The sequence below is a fragment of the Lycorma delicatula genome, chromosome 3, assembly GCF_047948215.1.
Source record: "Lycorma delicatula isolate Av1 chromosome 3, ASM4794821v1, whole genome shotgun sequence".
Taxonomy (NCBI): Eukaryota; Metazoa; Arthropoda; class Insecta; order Hemiptera; family Fulgoridae; genus Lycorma; species Lycorma delicatula.
Genome location: NC_134457.1, coordinates 17,942,441 through 17,963,205, shown reverse-complemented (window position 1 = coordinate 17,963,205; position 20,765 = coordinate 17,942,441). Strand labels below are relative to the sequence as shown.

The 20,765-nt window shown below is 29.6% G+C and overlaps 1 protein-coding gene across 2 annotated transcripts in view; it reads left to right on the top strand.

Annotated features, from left to right (window-relative positions):
- LOC142321416 (NBAS subunit of NRZ tethering complex-like) overlaps positions 1-20,765 on the top strand; it is a 147,783-nt gene that overhangs the window by 21,338 nt on the left and 105,680 nt on the right. For both annotated transcript variants that reach the window (XM_075359486.1, XM_075359484.1), the window contains exons 6-10: positions 7,343-7,532; positions 10,031-10,186; positions 14,707-14,804; positions 15,453-15,582; positions 20,232-20,489. In XM_075359486.1, the coding sequence (XP_075215601.1) occupies positions 7,343-7,532; positions 10,031-10,186; positions 14,707-14,804; positions 15,453-15,582; positions 20,232-20,489 (832 nt within the window). The remainder of the gene's footprint in view (positions 1-7,342; positions 7,533-10,030; positions 10,187-14,706; positions 14,805-15,452; positions 15,583-20,231; positions 20,490-20,765) is intronic.

The following is a 20,765-nucleotide window of genomic DNA, read 5'->3' as shown; positions in this document are numbered from 1 at the left end:
ATTTTAATTGTACTAACTTTCATCAAAAAAGTTAACTTTCAGTTACATTTAAAAATATTTGACTAAAATTTCAATATTGTAGTTTTCCATTATTTGTGATGAAGCAAGGTTGAAACATTGTAAAAAAAAGTTAAACTTTTGTGACTTACTTTCTGTTATTTTTGTGCTGCAGATATTTCAGAAACAGATATTTTTAAACTGCGTCAAGAGAAATCATGTTATTTACTCAGTTGTGTGGTCGTGAAAGGAACTGTATGTTAGTTTCAAATCAAACACACTTGAACCAGCAGTATAATGAACTAACATTGTAACTCAAAGTTTGAAATTGATAGTTCACATGCTGTTAAAGATTAACATTCAGTTTCCCTGTGTTTGTGCTATCTCTGGAATGACAGGTTTAATAATATCCAGACAAATCTTATAACTTCCTAGGTACAATTAGGGGTAGCAAAATTTGGTTTGTTTACCATCTAATGAGATTTTAATGCCTTGTTTGACAAACATCTATAAAGTCTAGCTTATTAAAATCTATTTTCAATAAAGTTTCTGGTTTAACTTAATTTAAATTGCTCATTTTTTCATTATTTGATATTTTTAAGACATACATTAAATTTAAAAATACAATATCAAACCACTTAAAAAGTGAGTAATTTACTTGAAAAAAGTATGACTATTTAATATAGTCTAACAAACAATTTTCTGCATTTTTTGTGCTTTATATACTGGCATTTTTATACAGCCATTGCACTGAATCCCAAGTACTTAAACATCTGATTGTTACTGCGAGTGATTTTGCTGAAATTGTTTTAGTAATGTTAGATCTTTTGTTCAAAGTGTTACAGAATCTATTTTATGAATATTTAATCTAAATTGTGGGTGTATGAAGGGAAGTTAGTTCAGTGATTATCCTGCTGGGTGTGGGCTATTGACGGACTATTGAAAGAATTGTTATAGACTTCCACACATATTAGAGAGGAGAATTGTATTGTTTATCCCTTTGTGTCTTCAGTTTTCATCCTAATAATATGAATTTTATTTTAACTTCTGTTCAGAATATGTTTTTAAAATATGTAAGATGTAAAAAGAAGTATTATAATATGTAAAATGTAATAAAATATAATAACGATTTAGTATAAAAATAAAAGATTAAAATATAAAGTAAAAATAAATAAAATAAAAAAAAAAAATTTTTTTATAAATTTGATATGGAAATGGAAAATATTAAATTGAAGATGTAGAAAATAGAAGTGATTGTAGAAATATGATAAAAGGAATAAAAATCCAAAGGTTGAAGAGAAAACATCAAATTCAAATTTAAAATGGAGTAAAGGAAAGCACATGCCCTGAGAATAAGAAAATATTGGGAGAAAAAGAAAAAGAATCAACATTAAAAGAAGAAATCTTAGTTGCAAATTTATGTTTGTCGTATGCGACTAGAATGGATTAAAAAAAATACATGAACCCATCAAATAGGTTCATGAGAAGGGAAGAAAAAGATTTGCATTTCTAATCTGTTCATGAGTTTTTCATTATGAATAACATTTATTTCAATATTTGTGTGAAATGAACTTTCCAAGTATGTAAGTGCAAAAAGTATTAAGCTGTTTTGAAAAATTTTAATCCATTGAACATTACATTAAGTCTTAAGTTTTATAAATGTTGTTGGTTGATGTACAGTAGTTCATTTTTCTAAACTCTAGGTATATGTTATTGTTTGGAAGTAGGTATAGAGTACATAAAATGGGGCGAGAAATGAACCATTATGAACTACAAGATAGTCAGTCTTCAATCAATCACATATGCGTGTGACATTCCAACCCACCTCTCATGTGCATGTAAAATATCCCTTCCAAACTGCACGAAAATTTCTTTTACTAATCTTAGACTTAGAGCAGTTCATTTTTATCTCATAGTTTTAAATTAATATTACAAAAACTAGCTTAGATTATTTTTGTTTTAAAATAAACATAGAATAAATAACTTATTCAATTTATAAGAGATTTATTTTATGTATATTTTGTTTAAGTATCTACCAAAACAGAAGATAATTCATCAACTGTGTAATGGACTTCTGGTGAAGAGAAGAATTGATTCTTACACTAATTGGCTTGCTTGGTATTCCTTTAAAAATGAAATAACTTATTTATGACCAACCAAAAAAAAGGTTTTAACATGATCATAAAAGATTTTTTTGGGCATAAAAATATAAGAATTGCATTTAATAATTTTTTAAAACAAGAACCAATTTATATACAGGAAAAGAGGATTTCTTATGAAAGGAAATTGTCAGCTCATAGTTATATTCTGGTCATATGCATCACTTTCAAAAATTTCTAATCAAAAGTGTTTTGGAATATTTTACATTTGAAGGATCTCATCTGCTGATATTAATTGAAGGAATCATGAAAACTGATTGGTATTTGCAGTTTTTAGAGGATTGTTTAATTTAGCAAATGTGAAATGATCAATCTGATTTTTCAGTAGACTCTTTATCACACAGCTTGAAAACTGGTGGCATTCTTTTCTAAAAGCAAATTAAAAGTGCTTGATTATCTAAAAAATTCCCCAAATATAAACCCAATAGAGAATTTATAAGTAACAATAAAAGAAAGCACAAACTACACAAATTTGGTAGAATCTAATGATGAAAGTGTGCTTTTGTGAAAAAAAAATTGAAAAACTGTCTGTCTTGGGTTAAATTCACGTTAGTATGAGTGAAGTAACTCATAAAAAAACTCTTGTCACAGTAAGTGTGTCAGAAAGGTGGATTTCCGGTTTTAGTTAAGAAAGAAAGGATGTATTGCTGAAATGATTTTTTTTTAAAATATTGCTATGGTGTTTTTTTTTTTTTTTTATTTTTTTTATTTCATGTATTCAAAATGATTAAAACTTCAAAACTGATTTTTTGAATACCACTCTTTTTCTTCCTACAAAATCAGTTTTTGAATTATCAAAATTACCTTTTTTTGGATGTAATATTTTTTTTTGTTTACTGAATTTTCAAAGAAAAATATGGTATTACTTTTTTGGTTATGTTGTATGAGGGGGGGGGGGTGAAAATGAATTTTCTTTGTTTTGAGATATGAGGAGAGTACGAAAATATTCACTTAATGCCTTGATGAAAACCACAGCTCCATTTAAGTGTAAATCAAATACACTAGATAGTAGCACATATAATCTTATTAAAAATACATTTTACAAAGCTTTTTCTAAAATATTTTTTACTACTTTTTTTTTATTATAAATATTAAGCTATTTTACATTTTTTATCTGTATTATTGTATAATTTTAAAAATAATGTTTATTATTATACAATGCATTTTAAATTAATTTGTTTAATATTTGATGTATACTTAAATGGAGCTGTAGTTTCCATGAAAGTATTAGTTTAAGTGAATGATTTAATTCAGTGGTGACAGATAATGGAGAAGTGCCACATAAAATAATGAAAAATTAGTATTTTTGGCTCTAACTCTGGTTTCTGTGAATAAATTGGCTTCAAGATCAATTGGTCTTTCTATTCCTGATAGGTTTACATCACCCCACCAAGTTTTGTCAAAATTAGTTAAGAAATATGTCCAGTAGAGTGGATGAAAACATTTTGTATATAAATATGTTCCTACATATGTATGTAAACATCGCTGGGCATAGTAGCGATTTCCAAATTTTTTGGAAGTTTGCAAGAAGTAGAGGAGTTAGAATTGGGTTTTTATGTTACTTAATTAATATAAATAAAAAACATATTTGTTAAAATACTTCTGTTTGGATTAATTGTTTCTACTACTTTGTATGAATGTATTTTAAATCTTCTTGACAAACATGATAAAGTTGTTATTGTACATAAAAATTTAAGCTGAATAATATTTTGTTTGTTGTTTATTTATTTATTTTTTTATTTTTTACCAGACTGATTCAGTTATATGTTAATTAGTTGTTAAAAAATTATCAGGACTTTCAGTTATGTTCACTTTGATTAATGCTTTTTTATGTTAAAAATGTTTCAAAAAAATACACAATCTGTGGAAAAATTTGAAAATGTTATTTGCTTTTGAATATATAATTTTCCAGTTTGTTGTTGGCAATTATGTTTCTTTATTAATAACGACATTTTATAGGTAGATGTTTAAAATTACATGCTGATATTGAAATGTGAAATATTGAAATATTGAAAAAGTGCTAATAAAATTTTCTAATATGAAGTTAATTACGTTGTGTTTTATTAGAGTTTCTAAAGTTTTTTTTTCTGATTGGTCAGGTCAGTTATAATGAAAACAATTTTATGAAGTTTAAAAACACAACTACCAAAAAATAAAATTAAAATAAATGAATTAAAAAAGTCAATAAATTGAATTAAAAAAGAAAACAAGGTATGGAAATAAAGGACTAAACATCGTTATGCAGTATTTAATTAAATAAAGTAATGGTGACTAATCAATCTTCAGACAATTTAATTTGTTTAAATATATTTTTCATGTTGTAGGCATTTAAGGTTGTGTAATGATTAAGTTCTCACCAGGTCTCTTTAATATAGAATAATTACTATTCAGAGCTCTTTAATATAGGACAATTACCATTCAGAGCCTCCAACTGCATACCCCATTTGAATTTTGAATACTGATGATTATTAGCAGAGATATTATAAGGTCACCACATTGCACCTCCAAAATAGTATCCCTGGAGTACCCTGTTTGTTACCAGTTGATAGTGATGAAAGGTCCAGCCTCGCACCAGGTGCTTGCATCACCTCACCACTCCAGTCTCACATGCAGTCCCCCAGGAAGCTCATTATTATTAAACAGAAATTTTTAAAATTTATTTAATGTTATTTTATTTTATTTAATGTAAATTTAATTCTATTATTTGTATAATACTATTCATTCAGTTGATTTGAATCATTCAGTTGATTTGAATCATTCAGTTCAAACCCAATACAGATAGAGGCCGCAGTTCACAGTTCATTAAAGTTTGTGTTTCAACCAGCAAGTCTCCACTACTACATATATATATTTTTTTTTTTCTATGACACCTGATAACTTTATGATTCCAACATGGGGTCATTCATCTAAATCGGTTCATCCATTGAACTGCTATGGTGGAACAAACATACATATATTTATATACAACCTATATACATTCCTATATACAAATATACATTCCTTTTTGGATAGTCATGTAAAAAACAGACTAACAAATAAAAAGTTTTATTAGCTGTAATAAATTTGTATATGATCTTTATTTTTCTACATAGTCAACATTATTTTTTAATCGTAGTTACCATTGATTACTTTCTCAATATTGCGGACAGTAGTATGTGGTTGTGTTACCATGAATGAAAACAACACCTGATGACAGTGTCTCACATAGTTTGTTCTGAATTGCATGCCTTAGATTTCAAAGTGTTCCATAGTATATTGTGCTGTGATTGTTGTCCCTGGCTTCATGAACTCATCAGAAGATACATTTTTTGTTCCTGAAAACAGTTGGCATGATTTTTGAGCTGACTACTTTGCTTGAATTTTTTTTTGACTTTGTTATATTTGAATGATATCACTGGATGGTTTGTTGTTTGGCCTCAACATTGATATATAAAATCCACATTTCATCACCAGTTATAATATAGGAAAGAAGTCCCCATTTTCTCATAAAGATCTAAATGCATGTGCAGATGCCATCCTTTGATTTTTGTGCACATCAGCATATTTGGGACTCATCTTTCTCACAATTAAAAATGGTCAAGTTTTACAGTAACAATTCTGCACATTATAAAGCATGAAATGCCTGTAAATTCTATTGCAAGAACACTAATTATAAAGTATCAGTTTGCTTGAGCTTGTGTATTTATATGTTCAATAAAGTAATTTTTTTGAACATATGGCTTTTCCACTTCTCTCTTTGTCATGAACATTTGTAACAGTCTTTATTAAATACAGAACGGCACTGGCTTAACTTTCGTTCACTTAATTTTTGGAATCCTGTGAATTTCACAAAATATTTGATGAATTTCATAAGCAACTTGATCTTTTGGATTCAGAAATAGAGTATACTCTAAATTTCCGTACTGGCAGAATTGTTTATTTTCACAACCAGCATTAATCTCTTCCAATGGTAAGGAAAACAAAGACTGCTGTCAAGATGGCCGACAACTTCTAATGAAGCGATTGAAACTGTGCTTATGCGATAGGATTCGTTGTTGACTGCTTTTTATTACCAACTCGTCCTTACTTCTGAAATGAATCTCATACATTAAAGTAGGTAACTGAATTTTTGAAAGAAATTGTTTAATAGGAAGATATTTTTTTTGTGAAGTTGTCAATAATATGCTTAGGATAATTGATTCTAAAGAATGACTATTAATTTTTGGGAATGACTTTGATTTATGTAAAATTGTCTGTAACAGTTTTAGTTATGGCCCTTAATACTGACATTATAACTTAAGAATTTGAGTAATGATTTATAATGTTTCATGCAGTATGTGATTTAATCTTATCCAAGCCCAAAAGACATTTAAAAATTATTTTTCACTTTTAAACAAAATTTAGTCATTGATAATTTTACTGTGTTACACTTTGTCATGGTTTTTAATGAAAAAAACAGAGTTAATAATTTTTATATCAATTGTATTTATTTATTTATTATTTTTCGTATAAAGATACTCATTTCCAATGAAATGGAATGAAATAAATATTGTTACGTTACTATTCTTTGGAGTCTTTTGGAGTTAATGCTCTTTCTATTGCCATATAAGTTATCCATTGGTCAACATTTTCTTGAAGATTTTAATTATTTTAGTTGCTGTTGTTCAATTTATACATCCTGTTATAGTTATGTTTACTTGTAAATGTATAATATTGTTTTGGCAATACTATTTTTGACTTTGACTGGTTGGCTCTAATTTTTCCAAATGTTGGGGATTTGAGAGACTTTAGAATGAAACTTTCTGACTTTAATAAGTCAATTTTGATCTGGGTGTTCTGAGTCATCTGCTATGTTCTCTGTATTTTATCATGTTGAAATTTTCATTGTCACTGTAGTGGATTTGGCTATGTTATTAATAAATTGACAGTATTTGTGAAAATTGGGTAGTTCAGTGTGCTGTTTGTTAATGTTATAAATAAATTGAGTGTTTTTTATACTTATGGTGACATCTAACATTTGAGAAAGCTGTTGCAGATGGATATTAATATAGTGTATAGTGTAGATGTAGTATATTGGTCTGTGTAAGAGGTTTCACAGAATTAATTTGTTTATCAAAAGATTGTACAAATTTTAACCATTGGAGAAGTTTTAAATTTTATGAGCTTGTTACAAAAATATTATCTTATTGAGACTATTTATTTTATAGGTCCAGCGAGCTGGTTCTTGTAGATTATTCTGGTTATCTTCGAAGTTATTTTGTGTCACCAGTCGATAACTTTTTGGAGCAGCATACGTTTATTTTGTCAGAGACTGGTATTGCTTCTGTTGAATGGCATCCATCACACAATCTTTTATTTGTTTCATCTCTACCCAATCAATTGTATTCTGGAATGAAGGTAATCTTTTATACGCATAATTGAGCTACATATCATTTGAATTTATGTACCATTTCAAGAAACAATGATTCAGTTGCAAAAATTCTTTGCCCAGTTTAGGGTATCTCTTTAGGAAAATTTGCTCTCTATTTTTATATTAAATTGTCAATGATAAACATTTTTTGGATGATAATATGATTGAATTATATATCTTTCTTAATGCAAAAGGATTTTCCTCAAAGTTAATGTCTCTTAAAACAAAATTACCATCTCTCATCCTCTGTAATTGAATTGGAACATTTTTTAGCCTACTAATGACCACAGCAGCCAATGCTGCTTAGAATACTTGGAATATACTGTGTGGGGGAAAAGTCACCACCCATGAAAATATTAAGACTATCTTGTTGGTGATCATTGATTTTAAATTTCCCACCTCTTGTTTTCATCTAGTAGTTATTAATCTTATCCTCTGAAGCAGTAATTAATGATGGTGCCAGAGGCTAAAAACAATTTATTAATGTCAACATTAGAGTGTCTGTTATTATGTTAATTAGATAATGTTGAAGCTTGTGGTGAAAATGTTTTTTGCTTTAAAGAAGGAAAGATTTTTGCTTTAAAAACCTGGTTCAAAAGTGGTTATAATTTAATAATTAATGTATGAAATAATTGTTTCAATCCTGGAAATAATTGCAGAAAGCAGTCTACAATTTACAAAAAAACATTTTGAGGAAAATGCAACTTCTGCAGGTTGCTCCGGACCAGGTACATCATCATTAGGTGATGAAACTAAGATTTTACAAGCAGTATTCAGTCTTAACAAAAATTTTATTTCTTTTATAGAATGTTTCAAAAACTTTTGTTCCAAGAATTCTATTTTAGACTAAATTCCAACATTAGATATTTTGTTTCATGCATGACTTAATAGAATCTGATCCTGGTTGAAGATCAATCTTGTGAGGCGATGTTAAATGAGATGGGAAGATACCAGTGAATTGTTTTTTTTAAAGTAATTTGGAGTGATAAGGCAGGCCACTTTAAAATTATTTGGCTACATTAACAAATACAATTGTAACTATTGGTTTATAATCATGGTTTTTGAAAGGTAGCTAAACAACTGGATGTTTGGTATATTCAATGCAGAGAAATAAACAGAAGTGTTAGCTACAGAAGAACTGCAACAGTTTACGCTTACTTTGCTTTCAGTGTAATGGTGTTCCACCACATTATACAGGAGCATGTGAACAATATCAATGAGTTGTTTGGTGGCAAAATTATGGAAGGTGAGGTGCAGTAGATATGTTACCACCACTGTACCTCAATCACCATGGACTTTTATTTTTGGAGTGTAGTTAAAGATAAAATCTATGCTACAAAATCACAAACAATGAAGGTACTATTGAAAAGGATTTTAAAGATATTGATTCAAATTCATGACTGTGCAGAAAGAATGTTTAAGTGCCCTGGACTGAGTGCAGAAAAGTATAAATTTAAAAGGAAAACAATTTGAGAACCAGTTTAATAAATAATCATGTAGCTTTTGTTAAGTGTAAAAATGTATTGTTGTGTATTTGTTTTCAAAGTTGTATTGTTGTTAATTCAATTTGTACTGTTTTTTCCAATAAGTTTTACAACGGGTAGTGACTATTAGTCCACTCTGTGTGTGTATATATATATATGAAATATAAAACACCAAGATATAGTATTTAGATAAGTTAAACTTACTTTATTAATTTAAAATAATAATTTTCACAGGATCCCACATCTTCAGTTGGTATTGAATTCTATAACTATATTAAAACAAATTCATTTTATAATTTGTCTGTTTGTTGAGATTTTTTGCATTAAAAAATTTGAAATTTATTATGACAGCTGGACAGCTTTACTGTGTTTTGGTGGTTTATTTTCCATATTAAATTAAATCTTAACATAGTGGTCAATATGTTAATGAATTATTTAAATTAAAAAATATATATATATATTTTTTTCTAAAATCAGTCCTTTCAAGACCCTTATTACCTTTACTAATAATTCAGATATATGTGATTCAACATGATCCACCAAGTTCAGAAAATAAAATAAAATGCACTCGCCCTATTTTTTCACATGATTCTTAGAAAAGTACTTCCATGGTAACCCGCATCTTCAGTTGTAGATTTTTTTTTGTAAATATTTTCATGTGGATCACATTGAATCATACATGTATATATATCTGAAAATTCAAACAATTCATCAACATACTGACCACTGTACCGATTAACCTCAAACAACAACAAATTAACCACCAAACACAGTAACAGAAAAACTTAAAAAACTAACACCAAAAGTTTATTTTTGCAAGATCCCGCATCGTCAGTCAGTACATAACTCTACAACTATTTTTTTTTTTTCAGTGAGTTCTGAAAATGGGTATATTCGAAACATGTCAACATAAGATTTTATTGTAACAAAGCTAAGAAAGGTAGATAATTGTATTTAATAAAAATTATATTTTTATATTTATGGTAAAATCTATTTTGTAGGATAGTAGTATGAACTGGGGATTATGTGCTTGGCGGCTTCTTAATGATTATCCTTATTACAAGTTAGCTGTACCAACGTCAGAAGAAGTTGAAATGATGGAATCTAGGAGAGGAATTTGGAGAATGATTCAAAATTTGAGATCACCTCAACCAATGGTAGAATCTACATTTATTTATTTTTTTTTAATTGATAATAATTGTATTATAAAAAAAAAACTTATTTATAAAAAAATGACGCCTGTTTGTTGGTAGCTGATGATATAAATTTTATTAATATGATCCAAATTTTTAAAATTATCTCATTTTTATAACATATTTGATTATTCCAACTTTTCAATATTGTAAGTTGTTATTTTATTTATTTAGTCAAGTGAAGTTAAAGTAATTTTCTAGGATAATGTTCTAATTAATTTAGCACCATTCTTAATTTATAAAGTTCACTAATTTTAAACCATATACCTCTGCCTATGATAACATTATTATAAATGTAAGACTTACCTTTTATGTACACATTAGAGGAAATTAGTTTTTTAGAAAATTCTCATCTTTTTTGTGGTGTAACTTAATAGTACTTAAATCTTTGTATATCTTAGTAAAAAAACACCTAACAATTTTTTTTCAGCAATTATTGTATACCTTTCAGTAACAGAAAGAAGTTTAATGTTATTCTATTTTTGTAGTTTATAAAATTAATTTTTACCTGTTATTTCTGTATATTACTGATGACTTAAAGTTGTTTGAAAAATAGATTTATAAGATCAATGAAAATGCTTTAGATAGTTTTTGTTATTCAGGGGAAGCCTGATCTGAGATTTCTAAAAAAAAAATTTGATTGTTAAAAAGTGTATGTTTTTTAATTTGTGTCAGTAAAGTTTATTGTAAAGTGCAACAAAATAAGGAAGAAAATGACAATTTTTTTTTTTTGCTAAAAAGAGAATTAGTTAGTTCTGTAGTCAAACAGAAACTGCACTGAACTAAATACTGAAACTTCAATCTGACTTTAGAAACTTTGTTTATGGTATATTACTACATAAAAAAATTCTTATTTAATGTTTAACTTAATAAAAAGACAAAAAATATGTGAAACTGGGAAAACTTTGAATTAGCATAGTTTGAATTATTGAAATATTTCTGTACATTTATCATGTTCTGAGAAAAACATTGATCAGAAAGGTATCAGATTGACCTGTAGGTTGTTTAAATTTTTTTTTTTTATAAACTGCTTTGGTTATAAGCCACTAAAATTTGCTTCACCATGCTGTGAAATTGTGAAATAGACTGTTAACTTAAACAGTCTATGGTTACAAACATTTTATTAATGATCAGCAGTTTTGTCTTTTGCAAAACTATCTGGTTGTAAGGGGATGTAAATGGATTCTGATATTTATTCTGTAAGTGGGTTCACCAGTTGAACTCATATTATTAGGTTATTGGCTTGTCTTTTAAATATACGAGATGTAGTCAAAAAGTATCTGACATTTTTTTATTGTGGTAACCAGTTGTAATGCAGGAAAAGAATTGTGATGAGATGTGTCGTTGACTCATATTGGTTGTGTATGATTCACTATTTTGCTACTTGTCTGTTGTCTGTTGCTGCTTAGCAGTCATGAAAATAAGGTATGCGAGTGAGTAGTGTTTGTTGTGTTTTCATTGCTGTTCGAAATAATGAATGGATTGAGCAGAGTGTTAAATTTTTTCAGTAACTTGGTTACACATAAGTAAAGGCAATAAGAAAGATTCAAACAGCTTTTGGTGATCAAGCAATTGGTGTTACACAAATTAAAGAGTGATACTGCCATTTGAAGATGACTGAACATCTTTTCAAAGTGATGAGTGCTCTGTTAGACCTTTACCTGCAAAAATACAGAAACTGACTTTAAGTTATAAAAGACTTGCTGGAATATTCTAATAGCGATGCCGTTTTTATGAAAAAGACTAGATGAAATATGGATTGTACGACCCTGACACAAAGACACATCATTTCTTTGGAAAATTCCAACTTCCAACTTCTTTGTCAACTAAGAGATGCTGTTGGGTGCAAGAGACGTGAACTTTGGATAAATGACAATTGGAAAATTCATCATAACAATGCATCAGCCCACGCATCATAACTATCCAGAAGTTCTTGGGAAAACAGGAGATTATGAACAACTTCAGCAGGCTCCTTACTCACCAAACATGGCTTCCTGCATTTTTTGGCTCTTTTCTAAGCTTAAAATTTTGCTTAAAGGAAAGAGTTTTGCAGACAGAGAAGATATCAAATGAAATGCAACAAGAGAACTTATGGTGCTCACTAAAAATGACTTTCAGAAGTACTTTCAGCAATGGAAAAATTGCTGGGATAAGCAATCATAATTTAACCTTAAGTTAAGGTTAAATTAAGTTTTAGGTTATGCTTAATTTTTGTGATGCAAGGTCGATTACTTTTTGGTCATATCTCGTTTGTTGTTGCTTATTTTTAAATTGTCTGTATACGAGGTCTGTTTGAAAATAACTGAACTCTATTTTTTTAATCTTGTTACCTTCAAAGTAAGTACTCTCCTCTACTATTCACATACTTTTCCCAGCAGTGTTTCCACTTTAAGGCCCATGATGAATTTGCTTTAATGTCATCAGTATTCTCAAAATTCTGTTCTTTCATTGATTTTAATTTTGGAAATAAGAAAAAATTGCAAGGAGCCAGGTCTGGTGAGTAGGGAGGCTGAGGGAGCACAGTCATCTTATTTTTGGTACAAAACTGACGAATTGAGAAAGGTGAGTATGCGGGTGTATTGTCATGGTGAAGAAACTGTTGAAGTTGTCTTACCACAAATCTTTTCTCTTTTTGCAGATTTTTTCATGTAACCGTTACATAAAATTTATAGTTTGCTTGGTTTACTGTTTCACCTTGAGGCAAGAATTTAAAATGCACAATTCCATTAAAATTTAATAAAAACAGAGAGCATCACTTTGACATTGGATTGAGATTGACATGCCTTTTTAAAGCGGGGAGATCCTTTGCTAATACATTGTGATGTTAAACCTTTGTCTTGATGTTGTAGCCGTAAACCCAGCTTTTGTCTCCCGTTATGATCCTTTGCATGAATGTTTCATCATTATCAGCTTGTTCAAGAAGTTGCGGAGAAACTTCCACTTGATGTTCTTTCTGCTGTTTGGTGCAAGCAAGGAACAAACTTTGCTGCAACTCGATGCATGTTCAGTTTTTTAGTCAAAATGTCACAGCATAATCCACTTGAGATGATAATCTCTTCTACAAATTCTCTGACAGTAAATAGGCGATTTGCGTACTTTTTTTAGTACTTAATTTTTTAGTACTTTTGTTTTAGAAACTCTGTTTAGTTTTCATTATCAAGATATCATTTATTTATTTTATAAAAAATTATCTGAAAAAAATACTTATTTGTTAATTAGAAAAATAATGAAAATTTAAGATTTAGGAAAATATCAAGTACATGTTGTAGATCAATTTTTGACCTGCAGATTATCAAACTGCTTTTCTTTACCCAATTACAAATCCTATGCATAAACTAAATTAAGTCTTATTCAAATTTTATTACTATTAATAAGCTGAATCCATTCTGTAATACATTGATCCAATTAATAAGTATTAATGCTATCTAAAGCATTGTTTTTAAATGTGTTGTTTAATTTGAATTAAGTAAGATTGAATTTGAATTAAAGAGTATGTTTGTGCATTATCTTTAATGAAATCTACAAGGGAAGAGAAATGTGTGTTTTAACAATAATTAAATTGAATTTATAAATTATTGGACATCTTTTACTTTCTTTAAGATAAAATTGTTCATACGAGGGCTATTCAGAAAGTAAGGAACGTTTTGGAATTTAAAAAAAACCAAGTACAAGAAAAACGTTTTATTATATACATGTGAAAGAGGGACAAAAATACTACTTTTCAACATAATCACCATACAAATTCAGGCACTTATCATAGCGGTGGACAAGCTTTGAAATTCCTGTGTCATAGAATTCTGCCGCCTGTGATCTCAACCACTCAGTGACGCACCCATCTTGCACAAAATTTGTGGTAGAAGCTTCTATGAAACAATTTCAAACAATAAAGTCCATGAAACTTGTGGGAAACGTAGAGAAAGCTCAGTTATTGTGAAATGGCGGTTTTCACGAATCTTTTCGTCAACTTTGGAGACCAGATCGTCAGTCACAATGCTCGGACATTTACTCTTCTCTTTATTGTGAACGTTTGTTCGGCCATTTTTAAACTGAATGCACCACTTCCTGACAGAACTTTCACTCATTATGTTGTTCCCGTACACTTCACACAGTTCCCGATGAATTTCTATTGGTTTTAAGTTTTTTACCAACAAAAAACGAATCACAGACCGCACCTCACAACTGGCTGGATTTTTTATTGCAGTACACATTTCAAATTTGTATATAAAAAAACGGGCAGTGCGGAGATGTTCCCGTTGTCATAGCTGGATGCTGACTGAGGTGCCGAGGACGAGCACACCAATATATATGTGATTGGCGTGCACCTGGTGGCGTCAGGTGGGAACGTTCCTTACTTTCTGAATAGCCCTCGTACATAAGAATAAATGGGTAACCTTAAGAAGAAATTATTTTTTTATATTAGTTAATATATATTTCATTTAACTTGTTCTGTATAATATAAATTTATCTTAATAACATATTTACAGAGTGTAATATTTGGAATGCAAGTTTCACAAAAAGGAAATTATTTGGCATGTCTTCATACTTGTGGCACTATTTCTGTTTGGACAGTACCGGGATTGAAGTAAGTACTTTTATGAATATATGAAATTATAAATTTATTGAATATAAATAATTATACTTATGTCTTTTAAAAAATTACTAAAATTTTAATTATAATTATACACTTTGTTTTAATTGAAATAAATTGAAAAAATCTGAATAATATAAATGATGTAAAAGTGTAGTTAAATTATTACGTAATTCATGACAGCTTTTATAACTTAAGTTCAGTCATTCAGCTTCAGGTTTTTCAGATCCATGTATGTTGAAAGGTAATGTACCATACAACTATTATTCATGATTTTGTTTCTTTTTATTAATAATTATGCAATGTTACTCATAAAGTTATGTTTTAATGTATTGTTATCTATTAGCATTTTTCATTATACCAATACTTGGGAAATTGCAAATTCTTATAAGCATAGAAGTTCCTTTGTATTTCATAAAAATTTAGTTATTTTACTGTAGTCAGAATTCATGAAAAACATATTCATTAATTTCTTAGATTTTTGATTGTCTAACATTATCACCAAGATAACATTATACATTTTACTTTAGGTATTTAAGGATAAAATTTAAAATAAAATTGCTTTTTAAATTGTTAAGAATGTGGTTTTCATTGTGGATAATTTAATCTTACCTCTAACTAAAACTGATATTTGACTTGCAGGCTTTATAAGATGTGGAGTATGGAAGAACAAGCTGATAGTAGAGCTCATAATCCTTCTGATAAAAAATATTATAAAGATCCTAATTTAGAAGATGCATACCCAATAGATTTAAGCTGGTGGCCTGATGAGGTAAGTGTTATTTTTTTTCTTTTGATTAGTTTTGTTTTATTAAAATTAATATAAAATCTGGAATGGTAATGGCATTGTCATTTTATGCTATGTTAAAAATTTTAGTGTACCCTTAAAATATAGTTTTTAAATTTTTATATATTTTGTTACTCCCTCTATGAATCATCAGACCTTGCCATTGGTGAGGGAGCTTGAGTGCTCAGTGATACAGAGTAGCTGGACCAAAGGTGCAACCATATCAGAGAGGTATCTGTAGAGAGTCAGACTAAGGAATGATTCCTGAAAGAGGGCAGCAGCTCTTTCAGTAGTTGTTAAAGGCGTAGGTCAGGACGACTTAAATGAACCAACCGGGTTGGTCTAGTGGTTAACGTGTCCTCCCAGATCAGCTGATTTGGAAGTCGAGAGTTACAGCGTTCAAGTCATAGTAAAGCCAGTTATTTTTACACGGATTTGAATACTAGATTGTGGATACCGGTGTTCTTTGGTGGTTGGGTTTCAATTAACCACACATCTCAGGAATGGTCGAACTGACAATGTACAAGACTACACTTCATTTAAACTCATACATATCATCCTCATTCATCCTCTGAAGAATTATCTAAATGGTAGTTACTGGAAGCTAAACAGGAAAAAAGAAAGAAAGAAAAAGAAAGGACGACTTAAATGGCCATATCACTCAGTCCTCTGAGTACTACTCAGCTGAAAGCAATGGAAAACTACAGCTGCTTTTTTTTTCTAAGAAAATGTAGCTCTCTGCATTTTCATATAGCAATGATGGAGGCGCCTTCTTTGGTAAAATATTCTGGAGGTAAACTAGTCCTCCGTTCCTCCGGGTGGGGACTACTAAGGAAGGAGTCACCAGAAAATTAAAAAATTACATTCTGCGAGTTGGAGAATGGAATGTTAGAAGTTTAAAAAAGGTTGGTAAGTTAGAAAATTTAAAGAGGGAAATGGATAGGATAAATGTAGGTGTAGTAGGAATTAGTGAGGTTTGGTGGGAAGAAGAAATGACTTTTGGTTAGGTGATTTTAGAATAATTAACTCAGCTTCAAATAATGGGGAGGCAGGAGTAGGTTTCATAATGAATAAGAAGATAGGGAAGAGAGTAGAGTATTTCAAAATGCATAGCGATAGAATCATTGTAATAAGGATAAAATCAAAACCTAAACCAACAATGATTATTAACGTCTATATGCCTACAAGCACCCATGATGATGATGAGGTAGAGTGTGTATACGAAGAAATTGACGAAGCAATTAAACACATAAAAGGAGATGAAAATTTAATAGTAGTTGGAGATTGGAATGCAAGCATTGGAAAAAGCAAGGACGGAAATATAGTGGGTGAATACAGGCTGGGCAAAAGGGATGAAAGGGACCGACTTATAGAGTTTTGCATGAAGTATAATTTAGTAATTGCCAACACCCAGTTTAAAAATCATAATAGAAGAATATACACTTAGAAAAAGCCAGGAGATACTGCAAGGTATCAGATAGATTATATCATGGTTAAGCAAAGATTTAGAAATCAACTCGTCGACTACAAAACTTACCCTGAAGGAGATATTGATAGCGACTATAATTTAGTGGTAATGAAATGTAGATTGGGGTTTAAAAACCTGAAGAAAAGGTGTCAATGAATCGGTGAATTTTGAGAAGCTTGATGAAGAGGAGGTAAAGAAGATTTTTGAGGAGGACATTGCAAGAAATCTGGTAAAAAAAGATAAAGTAGAAAATGTAGAAGAAGAATGGGAGAATGTTAAAAAGGAAATTCTTAAATCAGCAATAGCGAACTTAAGCGGAACAAATAGAACTGATAGAAAACCTTGGATTTCAGATGATATATTGCAGCTGATAGATGAATGTAGAAAATATAAGAATGCTAGTGATGAAGAAAGTAAAAGGAACTATAGACAATTAAGAAATACTATAAACAGGAAGTGCAAACTAGTGAAAAAAGAGTGGATTAAAGAAAAGTGTTCAGAAGTGGAAAGAGAAATGAACATTGGTAAAGTAGATGGAGCATACAGGAAAGTTAAGGAAAATTTTGGGGTACATAAATTAAAATCTAATAATGTGTTAAACAAAGATGGTACACCGATTTATAATACAAAAGGCAAAGTCGATAGGTGGGTGTAATATATTGAAGAGTTATACAGAGGAAATGAATTAGAAAATGGTGTTATAGAGGAAGAAGAGGAAGTCAAAGAGGATGAAAGGGGGAGAAACAATACTGAGATCTGAATTTAAGAGAGCATTAAAAGATTTGAATGGCAGAAAGGTACCTGGAATAGATGGAATACCTGTAGAATTACTGTGCAGTGCAGGTGAGGAAGCGATTGATAGATTAAACAAACTGGTGTGTAATATTTATAAAAAAGGGGAAGTTCCGTCAGATTTCAAAAAGAGTGTTATAGTCATGATACTAAAGAAAGCAGGAGCAGATAAATGTAAAGAATACAAACAATTAGCTTAACTAGCCATGCATCAAATCTTAACTAGAATTCTGTACAGAATAATTGAGAGGAGAGTGGAAGAAGTGTTAGGAGAAGATAAATTTGGTTTCAGAAAAATTATAGGGACAAGGGAAGCAATTTTAGGCATCAGATTAATAGTAGAAGGAAGATTAAAGAAAAATAAACCAACATACTTGGCATTTATAGACCTAGAAAAGGCATTCGATAACATAGACTGGAATAAAATGTTCAGCATTTTTAAAAAATTATGGTCAGATACAGAGATAGAAGGATTGATAACATTTACAGGAACCAAACAGCAATAGCTTTAATTGAAGAACATAAGAAAGAAGTCATAATAAGAAAGGGAGTCTGACAAGGATGTTCCCTATCCCTGTTAGGTTTTAATCTTTACATGGAACTAGCAGTTAATGATGTTAAAGAACAATTTAGAATCGGAGTAACAATACAAGGTGAAAAGATAAAGATGCTACATTTGCTGATGATATAGTAATTCTAGCCGAGAGTAAAAAGGATTTAGAAGAAACAATGAACGGCATAGATGAAGTCCTACGCAAGAACTACCGCACGAAAATAAACAAGAACAAAACGAGAGTAATGAAATGTAGTAGAAATAATGAAGATGGACCACTGAATGTGAAAATAGGAAGAGAAAAGATTATGGAGGTAGAAGAATTTTGTTATTTGGGAAGTAGAATTACTAAAGATGGACAAAGCAGGAGCGATATAAAATGCCGTAGCGAAGGCAAAATGAGCTTTCAGTTAGAAATATAATTTGTTTACATCAAAAATTAATTTATATGTCAGGAAAAGATTTTTGAAAGTATATGTTTGAAGCGTCGCTTTATATGGAAGTGAAACTTGGACAATCGGAGTATCTGAGAAGAAAAGGTTAGAAGCTTTTGAAATGTGGTGCTATAGGAGAATGTTAAAAATCAGATGGGTGGATAAAGTGACAAATGAGGAGGTATTGCGGCAAATAGATGAAGAAAGAAGCATTTGGAAAAATATAGTTAAAAGAAGAGACAGATTTATAGGCCACATATTAAGTCATCCTGGAATAGTCGCTTTAATATTATAGGGTCAGATAGAAGGAAAAAAAATTGTGTAGGCAGGCAATATTTGGAATATGTAAAACAAATTGTTAGAGATGTAGGTGTAGGGGGTATACCGAAATGAAACGGCTAGCACTAGATAGGGAATCTTAGATAGCTGCATCAAAGCAGTAAAATGACTGAAGACAAAAAATAAAATATTTTGTTAGCCTCTAATAAAGTTCACCTACTTGTGTTTTTTTTAAGGTTCTTTTATCATGAATGTTGACAATAAATTTTGTCAATGAATGTTGACAACTTTCTTTTAAGTTTTAAAATGTTTACATTTTCCTTTACGATTTTTTGTGTTCTATTAATTTTGTTTCTTTTGAATTACATATTATTATTATTATAGTAATACTTTATCATTAGGAGATAATTTTTTTTCTGCAGTATTTTCATTATGAGGTAAGATATTACTCAAATCGAGTATTTGTATATATCATTTTGGTACCTTCAGCCATTGTATGACAATTAATGAAGAAGGCTGTTGAAAATTAAAGCTTTTGAAGTTATAAACAAACTTACTTCAAAAAAATCATCTTCAGTGTAGGTTGCTAACTGTTCTCATTTTGGCTTCAGCTGATGTTTCTGTAGGTTATTTTTTGAACCTAGACATTCATTTAGAAAATAATTGAAAATTATGTATTATATTGTTAAGTATTAATATGTTATATAATTTTCAAATTTCTTAACATGAGATTTCTTTTTAGAAAGAACCAAAAGAACAAATACAATTTAAGTCTAATACTCTTTCAACCACATTTCTAAAAAGTGTCTGACTTTTTAGACACTTTAAAAAGAAAAAAAAAACCAGAAACATCCAGCTGATGCCAGGATAAAAACGTAATCACAAATCTCTGAAAGTAGTCAGGACACTTAAAAAATTTTGAAGTTATAAAATATTTTGTGTTTATAAAATTACAGAATTTCAAAATTGTTAATCCCCAGTCGTAGGAAAGAAGTGGTAAAATTTAAATGTTATTTTGTATTCTTCTTTGCTCGTGGGTTGTTTAACCATCTGTATTTCTTGTTCTTTACATTAAATACCTTTTATTCTTTACTTTATATTTTTTCAGAAACTAATCATAGCACGTAAAAACGGTGCAGTCAGTGTGTGTGAATTAAATGAACTACATAATCTGCTTGGTGATAATCCAGAATTTCTTTGTGGTGAGCCAGCATTATCCACTGTTTGTACTGATCGTGGGTTTCTTGCATTAGAATGTGATACGCAGTTACTTTCAAGTAAAAGAAAACCACAATATGCTTCACAGCAGCAAGAATTAGAAGAAAATCAACCACTTCTCTCACAACAAATCTCACAGAATGACCAGGTTCTTTAAATATTATAAATGTTGTATATATATATATAAACATCTTTTCAGCCTCCTCAAAGTACAGAATCAGAGAACACTCTTCCCTTTACTTTTTTATGTTCAAAACGTTTTCGGGTGTAAGCCCATCTTCAGTGATATTTTTTCATAATTCTTCATTTCTTTATATTTACACATTAAATTTTAGCTTTTTACTTTTTTTATAAAAAAATGTTTATTAATAAAATTTAAAAACATTTTAAAATTCAGAACAAATATTTGTTCAGTCAAGAGAAT